At 39.9% G+C, this 13480-nt stretch overlaps 1 protein-coding gene across 1 annotated transcript in view; it reads right to left on the bottom strand.

Moving 5' to 3' along the window:
* LOC112912623 (uncharacterized) overlaps positions 1 to 13480 on the bottom strand; it is a 156843-nt gene that overhangs the window by 130186 nt on the left and 13177 nt on the right. Inside the window, exons 5-8 of the mRNA XM_072722109.1 lie at positions 12372 to 12478; positions 5392 to 5506; positions 4789 to 4962; positions 1220 to 1326 (exon numbers count right to left, since the gene is read on the bottom strand). Of these exons, the coding sequence (XP_072578210.1) occupies positions 1220 to 1326; positions 4789 to 4962; positions 5392 to 5506; positions 12372 to 12478 (503 nt within the window). The remainder of the gene's footprint in view (positions 1 to 1219; positions 1327 to 4788; positions 4963 to 5391; positions 5507 to 12371; positions 12479 to 13480) is intronic.

Below are 13480 nucleotides of genomic sequence, written 5' to 3'. Positions count from 1 at the left end.
AAATGCTCCCCGAGGAGAATTATCCGCCCACCACCCGACCCCCAACACACTGAGAATTAGTGGTGTAAAATATGCTACCTCCAGAACCCAAAGAGGTCTCCCGGTTTCTGTCTTTGTGAAAAAGTATTCAAAATGTGGCAATTTTTCTTTCACTCCTAAGAGAAGACCCTGGCATGCCCACTAGATGCCTCAAAACTTCACAGATATGTCAATTCATGTGGTCTGACCAAGGGCCCAAAGCGTTATAGCCTCTTACTGCTCCTCATGTCAAATTAGCATGGTGTCAGTATGATAGGCCCAATGAGATATTCTGGGGATGTTCAAATGGTCTAGCTTCATGAGTTAATAAAACACCGAGGCAAATGAAATGAATGGACACTTTTTCTATACTCTATGAATATGAACTATTTCTGATTCACTAGCGGAATAGAAAAGAATGCATTTGCCGTATCAGTGGTGACATACCATGTACCTGACGTCTTATTAATCTATTCTGGAAGCAGTAAGAGGCGCACAATAACTATGGAACGACTCTTTGTTTAAGTTGACAGTAACTACAGATGTTTGCCACAATCTATCCAGTCTCTGAATGGGCCAGACTAGTGAATCAAGCAGAAATGTGATAGAGCTCACCAGCCTTTCATCCTTTAGCACTATCCCACTGCATAGCTCTCCTAGCACTATCCCTCTGCATCTCTCCTAGGATGCAGGGTTGTTTTTGGTTTACCCTACCAAATGAAGGCTTGGAGACCATTTCAGAGGTTTCTGCTTGGACTCTTTAAATTTTTTTTTTATCAATTATATTTCCTTATTCGGGAGAGACACAGAAAGAAAGACAGAGACATAGGCAGAGGGAGAAGCAGGCTCCCTGCTGGGAGCCCGATGTGGGGCTCAATTCCCGGACTCTGGCATCATGCTCTGAGCTAAAAAACTAACAATTTTGACAAGAAACACTTTTAGCTACTGTAAAATCATACAGCAAAAAAACTATTGCAAATGACATCAATCTATATTACAAAGGATCCTGAATTATACTATACAATGTTCTTCACGTTGTCCTGTCAGAATAATTGTTTTCTACCTAACCGATCGCAAGCTGACATTTTTCACTATACCTGTAAGTTAATACTCTTCTTATTAAGTTAAACTTTCTGCCTTCAAAATTGTTACCACTCTTGACCAAATACTAAGATTCACACACACAGAAAAAAAACTTTACCTTTTAGCGTTGTCAACTACATTTACATTTACTTCTTCTTCTACTAAAATTGTCGCCATGTCCTCTTTGTTCTCATTTGCAGCAAGTAAAAGTGGTGTGAAGCCATCCTGTGAAAGTCCAAATTTATAATTTACAAAATTACATATTTGGATAATGAATCATAAAAATTCTAAACCATCCTGTAACTTAAACATGTAACATAGAAAGTAAATAAAATTAGCCCCATCGTTCTCAACCCTCCATGGTTTCACCAGCTTCTCCTTCTTTTTAAAATACTGCTTTCTCAGGGAGTGTGGGTGGCTCACTTGGTCAAGAGCTGCCTTCAGTTCATGAGTTCAGGTCATGATCCCAGGGTCTCAGGATGGAAGGAAGTAGCCAGTATCAAACGTCAGCGCTTGCAGAGATTTAATATTTTTACATCTCTAAATTTGTATATGTACACTTACCCATTCAGTAGTTCTTAGCCAAGAGCTGTATCAGAATCTCAAAAAACTATTTCCAAATCTCTATGTACACGTTATTGGACTTACTCCGTTGAAAGCTTCACGGGACAGTTTTGGCTTGCAGATTCTTTTAAAGTTCCCTAGTTGACTGTGATTCACCAGCACAATTCTAGCTGAGAACTAGTGCAGTACACAACCATGTCAGTCTCCTCTTTCACCTATGTGGCCAATTCTCCCTATCGCTTGAGGATTCCGCCAAAAACAGAAATGAGTCATTTATCAAACCTGCATTCAATTTCCATGACTAGAGGTTATAACAAGGACTAGTAAACTCAAAAATGTAACTTCCTTCCATTATTTACACACTCCTTACTTCCCATCAAGACATTCTAGATTTGCAAGCAGAGTTTAGAGTTTTGTCTAAGTGGCAATTGCTGCCAAATACGATACTGTATCAGTTGATTATTTGTTCTTTCCTCTTCTAGGCCACTTTTTAAATAAATAGTTTTATTTACTCATTCATGAGAGACCGAGAGAGAGAGAGAGAGAGAGAGAGAGAGGCAGAGACACAGGCAGAGGGAAAAGCAGGCTCCACTCGAGTAGCCTGATGTGGGACTCGATCCTGGGACCACGGGATCATGCCCTGAGCTCAAGGCACATGCTCAATCGCTGAGCCGCCCAGGTGACCCTCTTCTTGCCCACATAATCAACCATCTGTTCACTGCCAATCTGATTTCCTCAGAGTCCTCCTAGACTTCATCTCTAGACAAGTATAGGGAACCAGTGAGTGTGTTGTAAAGTAAGAATTATTATCCCTGCAAATTGAAGACACCTTGCCTAAACATAAAACCGAAGAAAGACCAACACAATAAAAATTAAAAAAAAAAACTCTTCTAATTATTTCCCCTCATTTGACGATTTTCCAAATTGCTCGGCATATTTCTGACTTCTTTCTCCTTTTCCCCTCTTTTGTCCCTCTTAAGTCAAGGCTGATAAAAGATAAACTCCAACCCTGTTAATAAATCGCTTTTTGATCAAATAGGAACTTCTCAACGGCAGCAAGATTTGATACTGTAAAACACATTTGTTTTGTGTTTTAAGACAAAGCGTGTTTCCAACGCAGATTTTGCTTTCCTTTGTTTGACACTAAATAATAAAACAAACTGGGTCAGAAAAAATTTCTGAAAATAAAGTTTCAGAACACATTCTGTGTTCTCATAAATATTTGCCATAAATACATAAAAGAAAGCTGCATTCTCTAATGCTTCTTCAGAGGTATCATTCTTTAGGGGCAACTGAGTGGCTCAGTCCATTGAGCATCTGACTCTTGGTCTAAACTCACGTGATGATCAGAGTCATAAGATCCAGCCCTGAGCCAGGCTCAGCACAAAGTCTACTTCAGATTCTCACCCTCTTTCTTTCCCTCTGCCCCCACACCACCCCCTGCTTGCACATGCTCGCTCACTTCCTCTAAAATAAATAAAATCTCACGGCTGAGTAATATTCCATTGCGTACATATACCACGGATTACTCAGCAATTAGAAACAAAAAATACCCACCATCTGCTTCAACATGGATGGAACTGGAGGGTATTATGCTGAGTGAAGTAAGTCAATCAGAGAAGGACAAACATTATATGGTCTCATTCATTTGGGGAATATAACAAAGTGAAAGGGAATAAAGGGGAAAGGACAGAAAACGAGTGGAAATATCAGTGAGGGCGACAGAACATGAGAGACTCCTAACTCTGGGAACCAAACAAGGGGTGGTGGAAAGGGAGGTGGGTGGGGGGTTGGGGTGACTGGGTGACGGGCACCAAGGGGGGGCCACTTGACGGGACAAGCACTGAGTGCTGTGCTATACGTTGGCAAACTGAACTCCAACTAAAAAAAATTAAAAAAAAAAAAGATAAAATAAATAAACAAACCCCGGAATGTGAGCTGAAAAGAAGAAAGAAAGAAAGAAAGAAAGAAAGAAAGAAAGAAAGAAAGATTAAAAAAAAGGAAGGAAGGAGGGAGGGAGGGAGGAAGGAAGGAAGGAAGGAAGGAAGGAAGGAAGGAAGGAGTATTATGGTGAGCCTGGGTGGCTCAGTGGGTCAAGCATCTCCCTCTGGTTATGGTCATGATCCCACTCCTGACATCAAGCCCCGTGCATCAGGCTACCTGGCTCAGTGGGAAGGCCTCTTCTTCCCCTACCTCTGCCTTTCCTCCCTACTCATGTTTGCTCTCTCTCATGCTCTCTTTCTCTCAAATAAATAAAATCTTCAAAAATAAAAAGTATTGTTATTAAAAGCAAAAGCTTAGACAATTATTTCAAAATATTTTCATTCAGGAAATGCTTCAGCTTCCAAATATGAAAAATCGACCCTATCTATGGCATGCAACAGTGTTTCTGCAAGGGCAGCCACTGAAGGTAATGCACGTCAAAGAAAGCACAGGGAGACTGGTGAGTGTGGTCATTGCCAGCTCCCCATAGACACCTACCACCCCACTGAGGAACTACACAGGCTGAGCAGGAGCTACTCTCCGGAATGGGAGACCTCACTGTAGCACATGGCTGGCAGAGTGGCTACCAGCACAATTAGATGCCCCCTGTAAGATGTCATGACCTGATCCCCTTGCTCTCATCTTCTGAACCTTAGGGCCTAGAGCGCCCATGGCCTATTACAACTTGCAGCTTTCTCCTCCCATTTACACTCACCCAAGCTACTCCTCTGAGTCACGGTCTCCTACTTATCCCCAGAAGCATTCATCTCCTAAGCCCCCGCACAGCATTCAGCCTCCATCATCACCACTCTCCCCTCTATGCCTTCAATCCTTTCTGGGCTCTGAGAGCACCATCTACACCCAGGCACTAATGGGATGATTTTCTTTCTGGGATGGAAGGGTGGCTAGCGGACAGAAAGTTGCCTTTCTATATGCATTACTTTTCTCTTTCCCTCCCCTGCCTTGCTTTTGGAGTTGTTTCCATGATGACAGGACCTGATGTACAAAATTCCGTGTCCATCTGTTCATATATATGTACATATACATATATATAAAAAAAACCTTTTGAAGCTATAAATATATATATATATATATATTTAGAACGTCAAATACTTTGTCAAAAAAAAAGTTGATCTGTACCTTGTTTTTGGCCTCTTTATCTGCTTTGTGTAAAAACAGCTTCTCGGCCATTGTGAGGTTTTCCACTAAGGTCGCATAATGGAGAGCGGTGTTGCCCTCGTTGTCCATAATATTTGGATCAGCACCATGTTCCAGCATAACAGTTGCACATTCCTCTTCTTGGCACTCTATAGCCTGTAAGCATTACACCAAGAAACAGAATGTAAATTCCGGGAATTTGAAGGAAACATGCCACAAGTTTCACCAATGAGTTATGTTTAAAGGCAAAAGTCTTGTCACAAAAGTCAATTTTTAAGATGAATGTTAAGTATTAACATAGCATTGGAAACATTTGATTGATTTTTAATATGTAGTTACAGCACATTCCTCCTTCTCTTATACATGATTCAGGGTTAATACCTAAAATGGAACATTAGGATATCTATTGGTTTTTTTCCTAGGTAGAAAAACCTCATAGAATGAGCCTGTGTTACACATTTCAGTGATCCGAGTTTCTGAAAAGTACTGGTTAATCTCGAAACCCTAGGTAAAAGAAAAAAAAAACGTTCATTCCAAGTACTTCAATCCAATCCTATTCAGGCATACATAGCTGTGACCACGCACCTGCATTAGAGCTGTCCTGTTTTCTTCATCACAGAGGTTGACCTCGCATTTCCGGTCTACCAGGAGTTTCACCATATCTGCATGGCCATTGGCACAGGCCAAATGGAGAGCAGACCTATGAAAGTGAAAGGAATTGTCAGGAAATTACACTGTACTATTTCCAAACACGAAATTAATTCATATAATTGTAAATTTTAAGGAGCCATGTTTTTCTCATGACTCCAAAACAAAGAATTATTATTCGTTTAAAGAAAGTACAATATTTATTAGTGATTATTCACCACTCTATTAAAAGAGCAGCCTATCTGTTTAGGAAGAGCATGACCTCAGGAGGCAGCTCAAGCGGAGTATGATTCCTATTTGCACTCTGTCACATAATTGCTACCTCTTATAATTATCGCAATTTCCTCATCCACAAAATGAGCATAAAAATAGTCATCTCGGGTCACCTGTCTGGCTCACTCTGAAGAGCATGGGACTCGATCTCGGGAGCCAGGGGTTCGAGCCCCCTGTTGGTTATAGAGGTTACCAAACAATAGTAATAATAAATAAAATAAAAGGTAGTTATCTCACAAGACCTCTTATCGTGATCCGTAAATGAGGATCCATGCAAAGTGTTTAGAATACTAGTTCCTAGCACAAGTATTATTATAACTATTACTACAACTTACAAAGACCCACTACAATTAGGTAAAATGATCCAATTATGCCTACTTTGCAGCCACATTTAAGGATGAGCAAGAATACTCTATTTCAATGATTCTAAGATGCTCATTTTTGTCACCTTTTAATATGCCTGACATTGGAATCCAATTTCTAATTCAACGTGTCTTAAAACTATAGCTGGCATGATTTTTAAAAATTTCTTCTTGGTACATAAATAGTGGGGCATCATACAATCTACGGTGCCTTAAATGAAATAATGACATATACAACAGGTCTGTTGCACTTCTAGTCATATGCTTGGAATTACACTTCAAGAACTAAAGTAATTTTCAGTAGTTGAAAGCATTACCGGTAAAAGAGACTAAAATAACAAAAGAATATTTTTAAGTAATTCTTACTTCGGTTTTCAACGAAGTTTAAGCCAAAAGAAACTCAGGATTCAAATAAACGGGGACAGCTCATTTTATTTTTCGGGGGGGCGGGGGGGGGGGCGCGGCGGTGGGGAAGCTCATTTTATTAAGCATTTTAATTAATAGAAAATGTTTAGATTCATAGAAATCAAGTATTTCCAATTACCAATATTAGTATTTAATATTATTGAAACGTCAAAAGGGCAGGTAAAGGTAATCTTTTACAATTTCCGATCTTCAGAAATGTTCTCCTTTGACAGGAAGTTCCAAGGAAAAGCTTCACGTGAGATTAAGTCCTAATACTTCCATTTAAAATTTCTCACCTTAGGGGCACCCGGGTGGCTCAGTTGATTGAGTGTCCAACTTTTGGTTTTGGCTCAGGATGATCTCAAGGTCGTAAGATGGAGCCCCACATTAGGCTCCATGCTCAGGGTGGAGTTTGCTTGGGTTCCCCTCTCCCATGACCCTCTCTCTCCTTTTAAAATAAATACATCTTTTAACATTTACAAAATAAAATAAAATTTCTCATCTTAGGATTGCCTGGCTGGCTCAGTCAGTGGAGCATGTGTCCTTAAACGTCGAGCCCCACGTTGGGTAGAGAGATTACTTAAAAATGAAAGCATTAAAACCTAAATGCATAAGATTTTTCATCTTGCTCATACAGGACAACATTTAGCCTTTTTAAGATTGAAAAGATCCTGAGTAGACTATGTCTGCTACATATCCTGTGTTCAGGTTCTGTTTGGGAAATAAATGGACTAAAGAATAAATACATTTGGAGAGTTCAATAGTATTTTTTTATCTATTAATATATATACTATATTTAATATATCTACTTAAAGATATGTTAGATTTTTTATCTATTAATATATATACTATATTTAATTTATCTATTTAAAGAGATATTAGATTTATCTATTTCTTTGAGAAAGAGAGAATGCATTAGTGTGGTGAAGGGCAGACGGAGAGCGAGACAATCTCAAGCAGCCTCCCCATTGAACATGGAACCCGACAGGGGGCTCAACCCCACAATCCTAAGATCATGACCAGAGCCAAAATCAAGAGTCTGATGCTCAACAAACAGCCACCAAGACACCAGGAAAGTTCAGTACTTTTAAAGAAAACTTTTGTAAAGTAAACTAATACTTTTGAAATAGCAATAAAAATTTATATTTGCTACTTTTTTTTCAGAAGAGGGAAACAAAAATTCTATAAGCTATCGCAGTATCATTTGTATTTTTTATTTTCATAAGGATTTAACTAAAACAAAATTATTGTTAATCATTTACTTATTACACGTTATAAAGCCGCACATAACAAAATCATACGTATATATTTAATGTATGCATAATAAAATCTACAATACAGATAAAAATATTCTCCTTACTTCTGAAGAGGCTAAATAAAGGTTGTCAGAAAATACCAATCCTCGCCCATCAAATTTTTTTAAATAGAAAGAGGGGCACCTGGGTGACTCAGTCAGTTAGGCATCTGCCTTTGGCTCAAGTCATGAACCTCAGGGGTCCTGGGATCGAGTCCTACGTCATCAGGCTCCCTGCTCCACGGGGTTTCTGCTTGTCCCCCTGCCCCTCCCTGCTGCTTGTGTGCCTGATTTCTCCCTCTCAAATAAATCAGTGAAACCTCTTAAAAGTAAATAAATAGAAATTCTTTTTGTCTCTACAACAAGATTCATATTCTTGCTGTTCTCCTGGATTACTTCATTGATAATAAACCTTTGTTGGAATTTTTATATACCTTTTCCTGTAGAAATCAGAGACTTCTTTTTTAAGAAACAAGAAAACTAGTTTTATATTTTGCACATCTTTTTGGCTAACACTAAACCATTGTCTGTCTGCTTATGTGTTTGTATCATCAAACCAATTGTTTCCCCTCGTTTAATGATCCACTAAAGTACAGCTTTGCATGTTAATGTGTATCAATTATCTTTGCCACATTCAGTGGTCCCACAGTAGTCCAGCCTATGGATACACTGCTTATAATTTATACAGGCCATTAGATGAGTTCTTAATACATTGCTATTGTAAATAGTGCTGAGAAAAGCATATTGTATATTGTTTATCTTTAATTATTTACTAAAGATATTTTACATCAATAAAATTCATGGGTAAAAGGAATACATATTTTTCAATTGGGACTTAACCACCGAACTATCCGAAAAGTCAAAAACAACTTTAACCAGGAGTATAAGTACCATCATTCTTTATCTTCACAAAGCTTGCAGATGGAAAATGGGATTTTATTCCTTTTTTATTTTAGATTTTTTTTTAAATTTATTTGACAGAGAGAGAGAGCACCAGCAGAGGGGAGGGGCCGAGGGAAAAGCAGACTCCCCACTGACTAGGGAGCCTCACCAGGGGCTGAATCCCAGGACCCAGAGATCATAACCCTGAGAGGAAGTCGGAAGCAGCCAACTGACTGAGCCACCCAGAGCTCCCCTATTTCATTCCTTTAATACCTTCCCTGTAAAACAAAGACTTTTTTTTTTTATCTGATACACATATGTGGTAAATATTTTGCAAGGAAATTCTTTTATTATATTAATATTATTTTCTGATATACAGAGAGTTTTAATTTTTTATGTGGCTGAATCAAACTCAACTCTTGCATTTATTTATTTATTTATTTATTTATTTATTTATTTATTTATAAGATTTTCTTTATTTGTGAGAGACACAGGGGGAGAGAGGGAGGCAGAGACACAGGCAGAGGGAGAAGCAGGTTCCATGTAGGGAGCCCAATGTGGGACTCGATCCTGGGTTCTCCAGGATCAGGCCCTGGGCTGAAGGCGGCACTATACCCCTGAGCCACCTGGGCTGCCCAAACTCTTGCTTTTAAAGTCATTCTTAGAATGGTCTTTGTCAACATAAAAAAATGGGCACAGAAGCATTCGTGTTTTCTTCTTTTGTACTGTATTCTGAAGATTTAACATTTTTAATCTGTATCCCATCTGGAACTTATTTTTATGAGATGAAATTCTAGCTAGTTTTCTCCAAATAGCAGATATGTCATCAACATTATGAATGATTCACCTTTTCCTTCTAATATGAAATGTCACCAGCATCAAGGTATAAAGTCTTAACATACACTTAGGTGTTTGGCATTTTCTTACATGTTCCATTCATTTATCCGTCTTTCAGCTGTTAGTCAACGAATAATTTGCGGAAATTTAAGGTACAATTTAATAACTAGAAGGAATTCTATAAAAAAATTTTTTTTAAGTTTTTATTCTAGTTCCAGTTTGTTAACATACAGCATTGTATTAGGTGCAGGTGTACAATATAGTGAGTGATTGCAAAATTTTTCTTAATTTTATCACAATGAAAAGCACAGAGACCGCACATATAAGCTCAAAATTTCTAAAACCGCAACGTTTCTATTGCGTTGTGGAATACTGATAAACACGGGAAGAGTACACATTTTCAGAAAAATGAGGCTTCCTATTCACAGACAGACAGAACCATCTTCCCAATTCCAAATCTCCTTCCAAGGTCCCTCAGTAAATGACATAGGTACAAACTCTACACAGAAGTCAGATACTGCCCTGTATCCAAAGTAATTCTGGGATTTCCTTCTCTCAGCATGCACTCTTTAATAACACTGGCACAAGATGTCCATTAAAAATAAAATACCATATACACTTAATTTCATTTCTGTTTTTCTTTTAAGATTTTATTTATTCATGAGAGACAGAGAGAGAGGCAGAGACATAGGCAGAGGGACATACAGGCTCCCTGCTAGGAACCCGACTGGGGCTCCCAGGACCCAGGATCACGACCTGAACCAAAGGCACATGCTCACCCACTCAGCCACCCAGGCGTCCCCTTAACTTCGTTTCTACTACTATTGAAAGTCCATTAAATCACGTCAAAACTGTCTGTAAAGTGCTCCCTACGGAGAATTATGAACGGGTCCAAAGGCAGCTGAAGGCATTTTGTTGCTCAGTGGGCCGGAGTAGACCCCAGGTAAGGTTCCACCACCTAGTGCTGCGGGGCCACCAGAAGATGGCCAAGGGCCCTGGTGGTCGCCCAGGCTCAGCTCTCCAGACTCAGGCCAGCAAGGTGAGCGCCTCTCCCCGTCCGCCCTGCCTCCTCCCCGCCGCTGCAAAGTCCCTATCACCTGTTCATCTGGTCTCTATCATTCAAGTCATTTATCCCCAGCAACAGAATCTGCTGCACTTTCGCTGCGTTGCCCCCGCTGGCAGCTTTGTGGATCTTTCTGAGACCTCTGTCTGGGATGTGGTACCCAGGGCCCGGCGGGCGAGTTTGGTACCATTCAGACGCCGGAGCCGGCCCTCCTCGGGCTGATCTTGAAGCCCAAGGGCAGCTCGCCCCTCTTACCCCCGAAGCTAAACACTGTCTTCATCGCAAAGCTTTCCGGCTTCACAGACACAGGTTTTCGCCGCCTCTAGGGCTCAACACTTAGTGCTGGAGATAAGCCAAGCCGGCCTCGCGGCAACCTCCCAACAACAAAGTGCCTGGGTTCAAAATCTCTCTCTGCAGAACAAATGTAACCCAGCAATGCAGCTAAACACAAATGCGCCTGTGCACCTCAGAAACTGGCGTCACTCGCCTGCTCACAAGGAGCCCATGGCCAAGAGTGCCCAAAGCGCATGTCCCAGGAGGCCCAAGCCTCTCAAATCTCCGCGATCCCCTTGACCTGGGCTGGCTTCCCCTCAAACGTTGCCGGGACGGCTGAGCATTACGGGACATTTGCAAAAGACTCTGGGGTGTGGAAAAGTAGTCTTCCGGGCCCCTGAGTGGCTCAGTGGTTGAGCATCTGCTTTCCATCAAGTCCTGATCCTGGATTTTGGGATCCAGTCCCACACGAGACTCCCCGCAGGGAGCCTGCTTCTCCCTCTTCCTGAGTTTCTCATGAATAAATAAATGAAATCTTAAGAAAAAAATAAAAGTAGTATTTATATACGACTAGGGCTAGAGTACATGAAAGCATGTTCCCCCAGAATACTTCCCTAACGAATGCTCTCCCTCAGTTTATTCCTCTTCCACATCCCTAGGGACCCCTGTCAGTCTCCATGGAATGGAGCAGATGCAGCCAACAGAAAACTGTTCTCATGGGCAGACTTGGCAATGGGTATCATCAAGTGCAAGCTCACAAGGGGAGAACAATTCATATTCCCTAGATGAAATGAAAACGCATTTCTGCATGCCTCATAATCCTCCGATTTGGCCCAGCCTTACGTTTATATTTTCTTTGTTTTTATTTTTTGCTGTTATTCCCCAATTTAATCTTTAATCAATCCAAGATTTAGTTTGCAGTGTGGTATAACATTTAAGATTTTTTTTTTTTCTGAGAGAGAGAGAGACAGAGACAGAGACAGAGAGAGAGAGAGAGAGAGACGGAGGAATATGAGCTGAAATCAACAAACACAAAAAATAAAAATAAACAGAGGCTTAACCAACCGAGCCACACACAGGCGCCCAACACTTAAGAACTGTTTAAAAAAATAGTTATTTGCTTCTGCTAAACAATCCATCTTTTCTCAGCTAGCTTAAAATGCCACTTTATCATACATTCTGTTATGTTTTTCTGTTTCTGGGTTTTACACTGGATTCAACTGACCTTGTATCAGTACTCTAGCATTTTAACTTCTTTATACATACGTTTTAGTATCCAATACAGGTCCATAGTTCCCCTTCTTAATCTTCTCTTTCAATATTCTCTTGGCAATATTTACCTCTACGTTACTTGAGATGAATTTTTAATCACTATGCTAAATTTAAAGAATTCATGGAGAGATATGCTGACATTTTTCACTATACCTGTAAGTTAATACTCTTCTTATTAAGTTAAACTTTTGCCTTCAGAAATTGTTACCACTCTTGACCAAATACTAAGATTCACTCACACACAAAAAAACTTTACCTTTTAGCGTTGTCAACTGCATTTACATTTGCTCCTTCTTTCACTAAAAATGCCACCATGTCCTCTTTGTTGTTATTTACAGCAACTAAAAGCGGTGTGAGGCCATCCTGTAAAAGTGCAAACATAATTTGTAATTTACAAAATTATGTATTTGGATTCATATCCAAATATGAATCGTAAAAATTCTAAACCATCCTGTAACTTAAACATGTAACATAGAAAGTAAATAAAATTAGCCCCATCGTTCTCAACCCTCCATGGTTTCACCAGCTGCTCCTTCTTTTTAAAATACTGCTTTCTCAGGGAGTGTGGGTGCCTCAGTTGGTCAAGCATCTGCCTTCAGCTCATGAGCTCAGGTCATGATCCCAGGGTCTTAGGATGGAGTCCCACTTTGGGTTCCCTCTACAGCAAGGAGTCAGCTTCTCCCTCTCCCTCTACCCCTCCTCTCCACTCGTGCTCGCTCTCCTGCTCGCTCGCTCACTGTCTCTCTCAAAAACATAAAATCTTTAAAAACGTAAAATAAAAATTATAAAATAGACCTCCTCTTCCTCTTCAAGAGACTACCTGCAGTCATTCCACAAACTCGGTTTAAACATTACCTGGCTCCAAGGATCTTTGCTTCCCTCACAATATATATCACGGTATACTCTAGTTATTTTATTGCACACCATCTAAACCAAAAGCTTCTAGAGGGGAGGATTATTTTTTATCTCTGTATCTCAACTCTCTAAAACATAGTAGTAAATATTTAAAGTATTGTTATTGATTTTAATGGATATCTCTGGAGCAGTGTTTCTTCAATTATAGTCCAAAGAACACATAATTTGCAAGAGATACTGTGCCCAAAAGAAAGATTCAATGATCATCTATGTTTGTGAAATATTACAAAACTGCACTATATATCTTGCACAAATGAACTCCATTTACATTTGCTTATCCCCATTTGACAATTCCTTTTTTTGTAGCAAACATTAATACTTGAGAAATAAGAGTTCCCAGGGAGAAGAAATGTGTGGGAAATATCAGAAAGGGAGACAGAACATAAAGACTCCTAACTCTGGGAAACGAACTAGGGGTGATGGAAGGGGAGGAGGGCGGGGAGTGGGGGT

The sequence above is a fragment of the Vulpes vulpes genome, chromosome 9, assembly GCF_048418805.1.
Source record: "Vulpes vulpes isolate BD-2025 chromosome 9, VulVul3, whole genome shotgun sequence".
Taxonomy (NCBI): Eukaryota; Metazoa; Chordata; class Mammalia; order Carnivora; family Canidae; genus Vulpes; species Vulpes vulpes.
The sequence above is the reverse complement of the archived record's forward strand: the minus strand, read 5'-3'. Positions and strand labels throughout refer to the sequence as shown.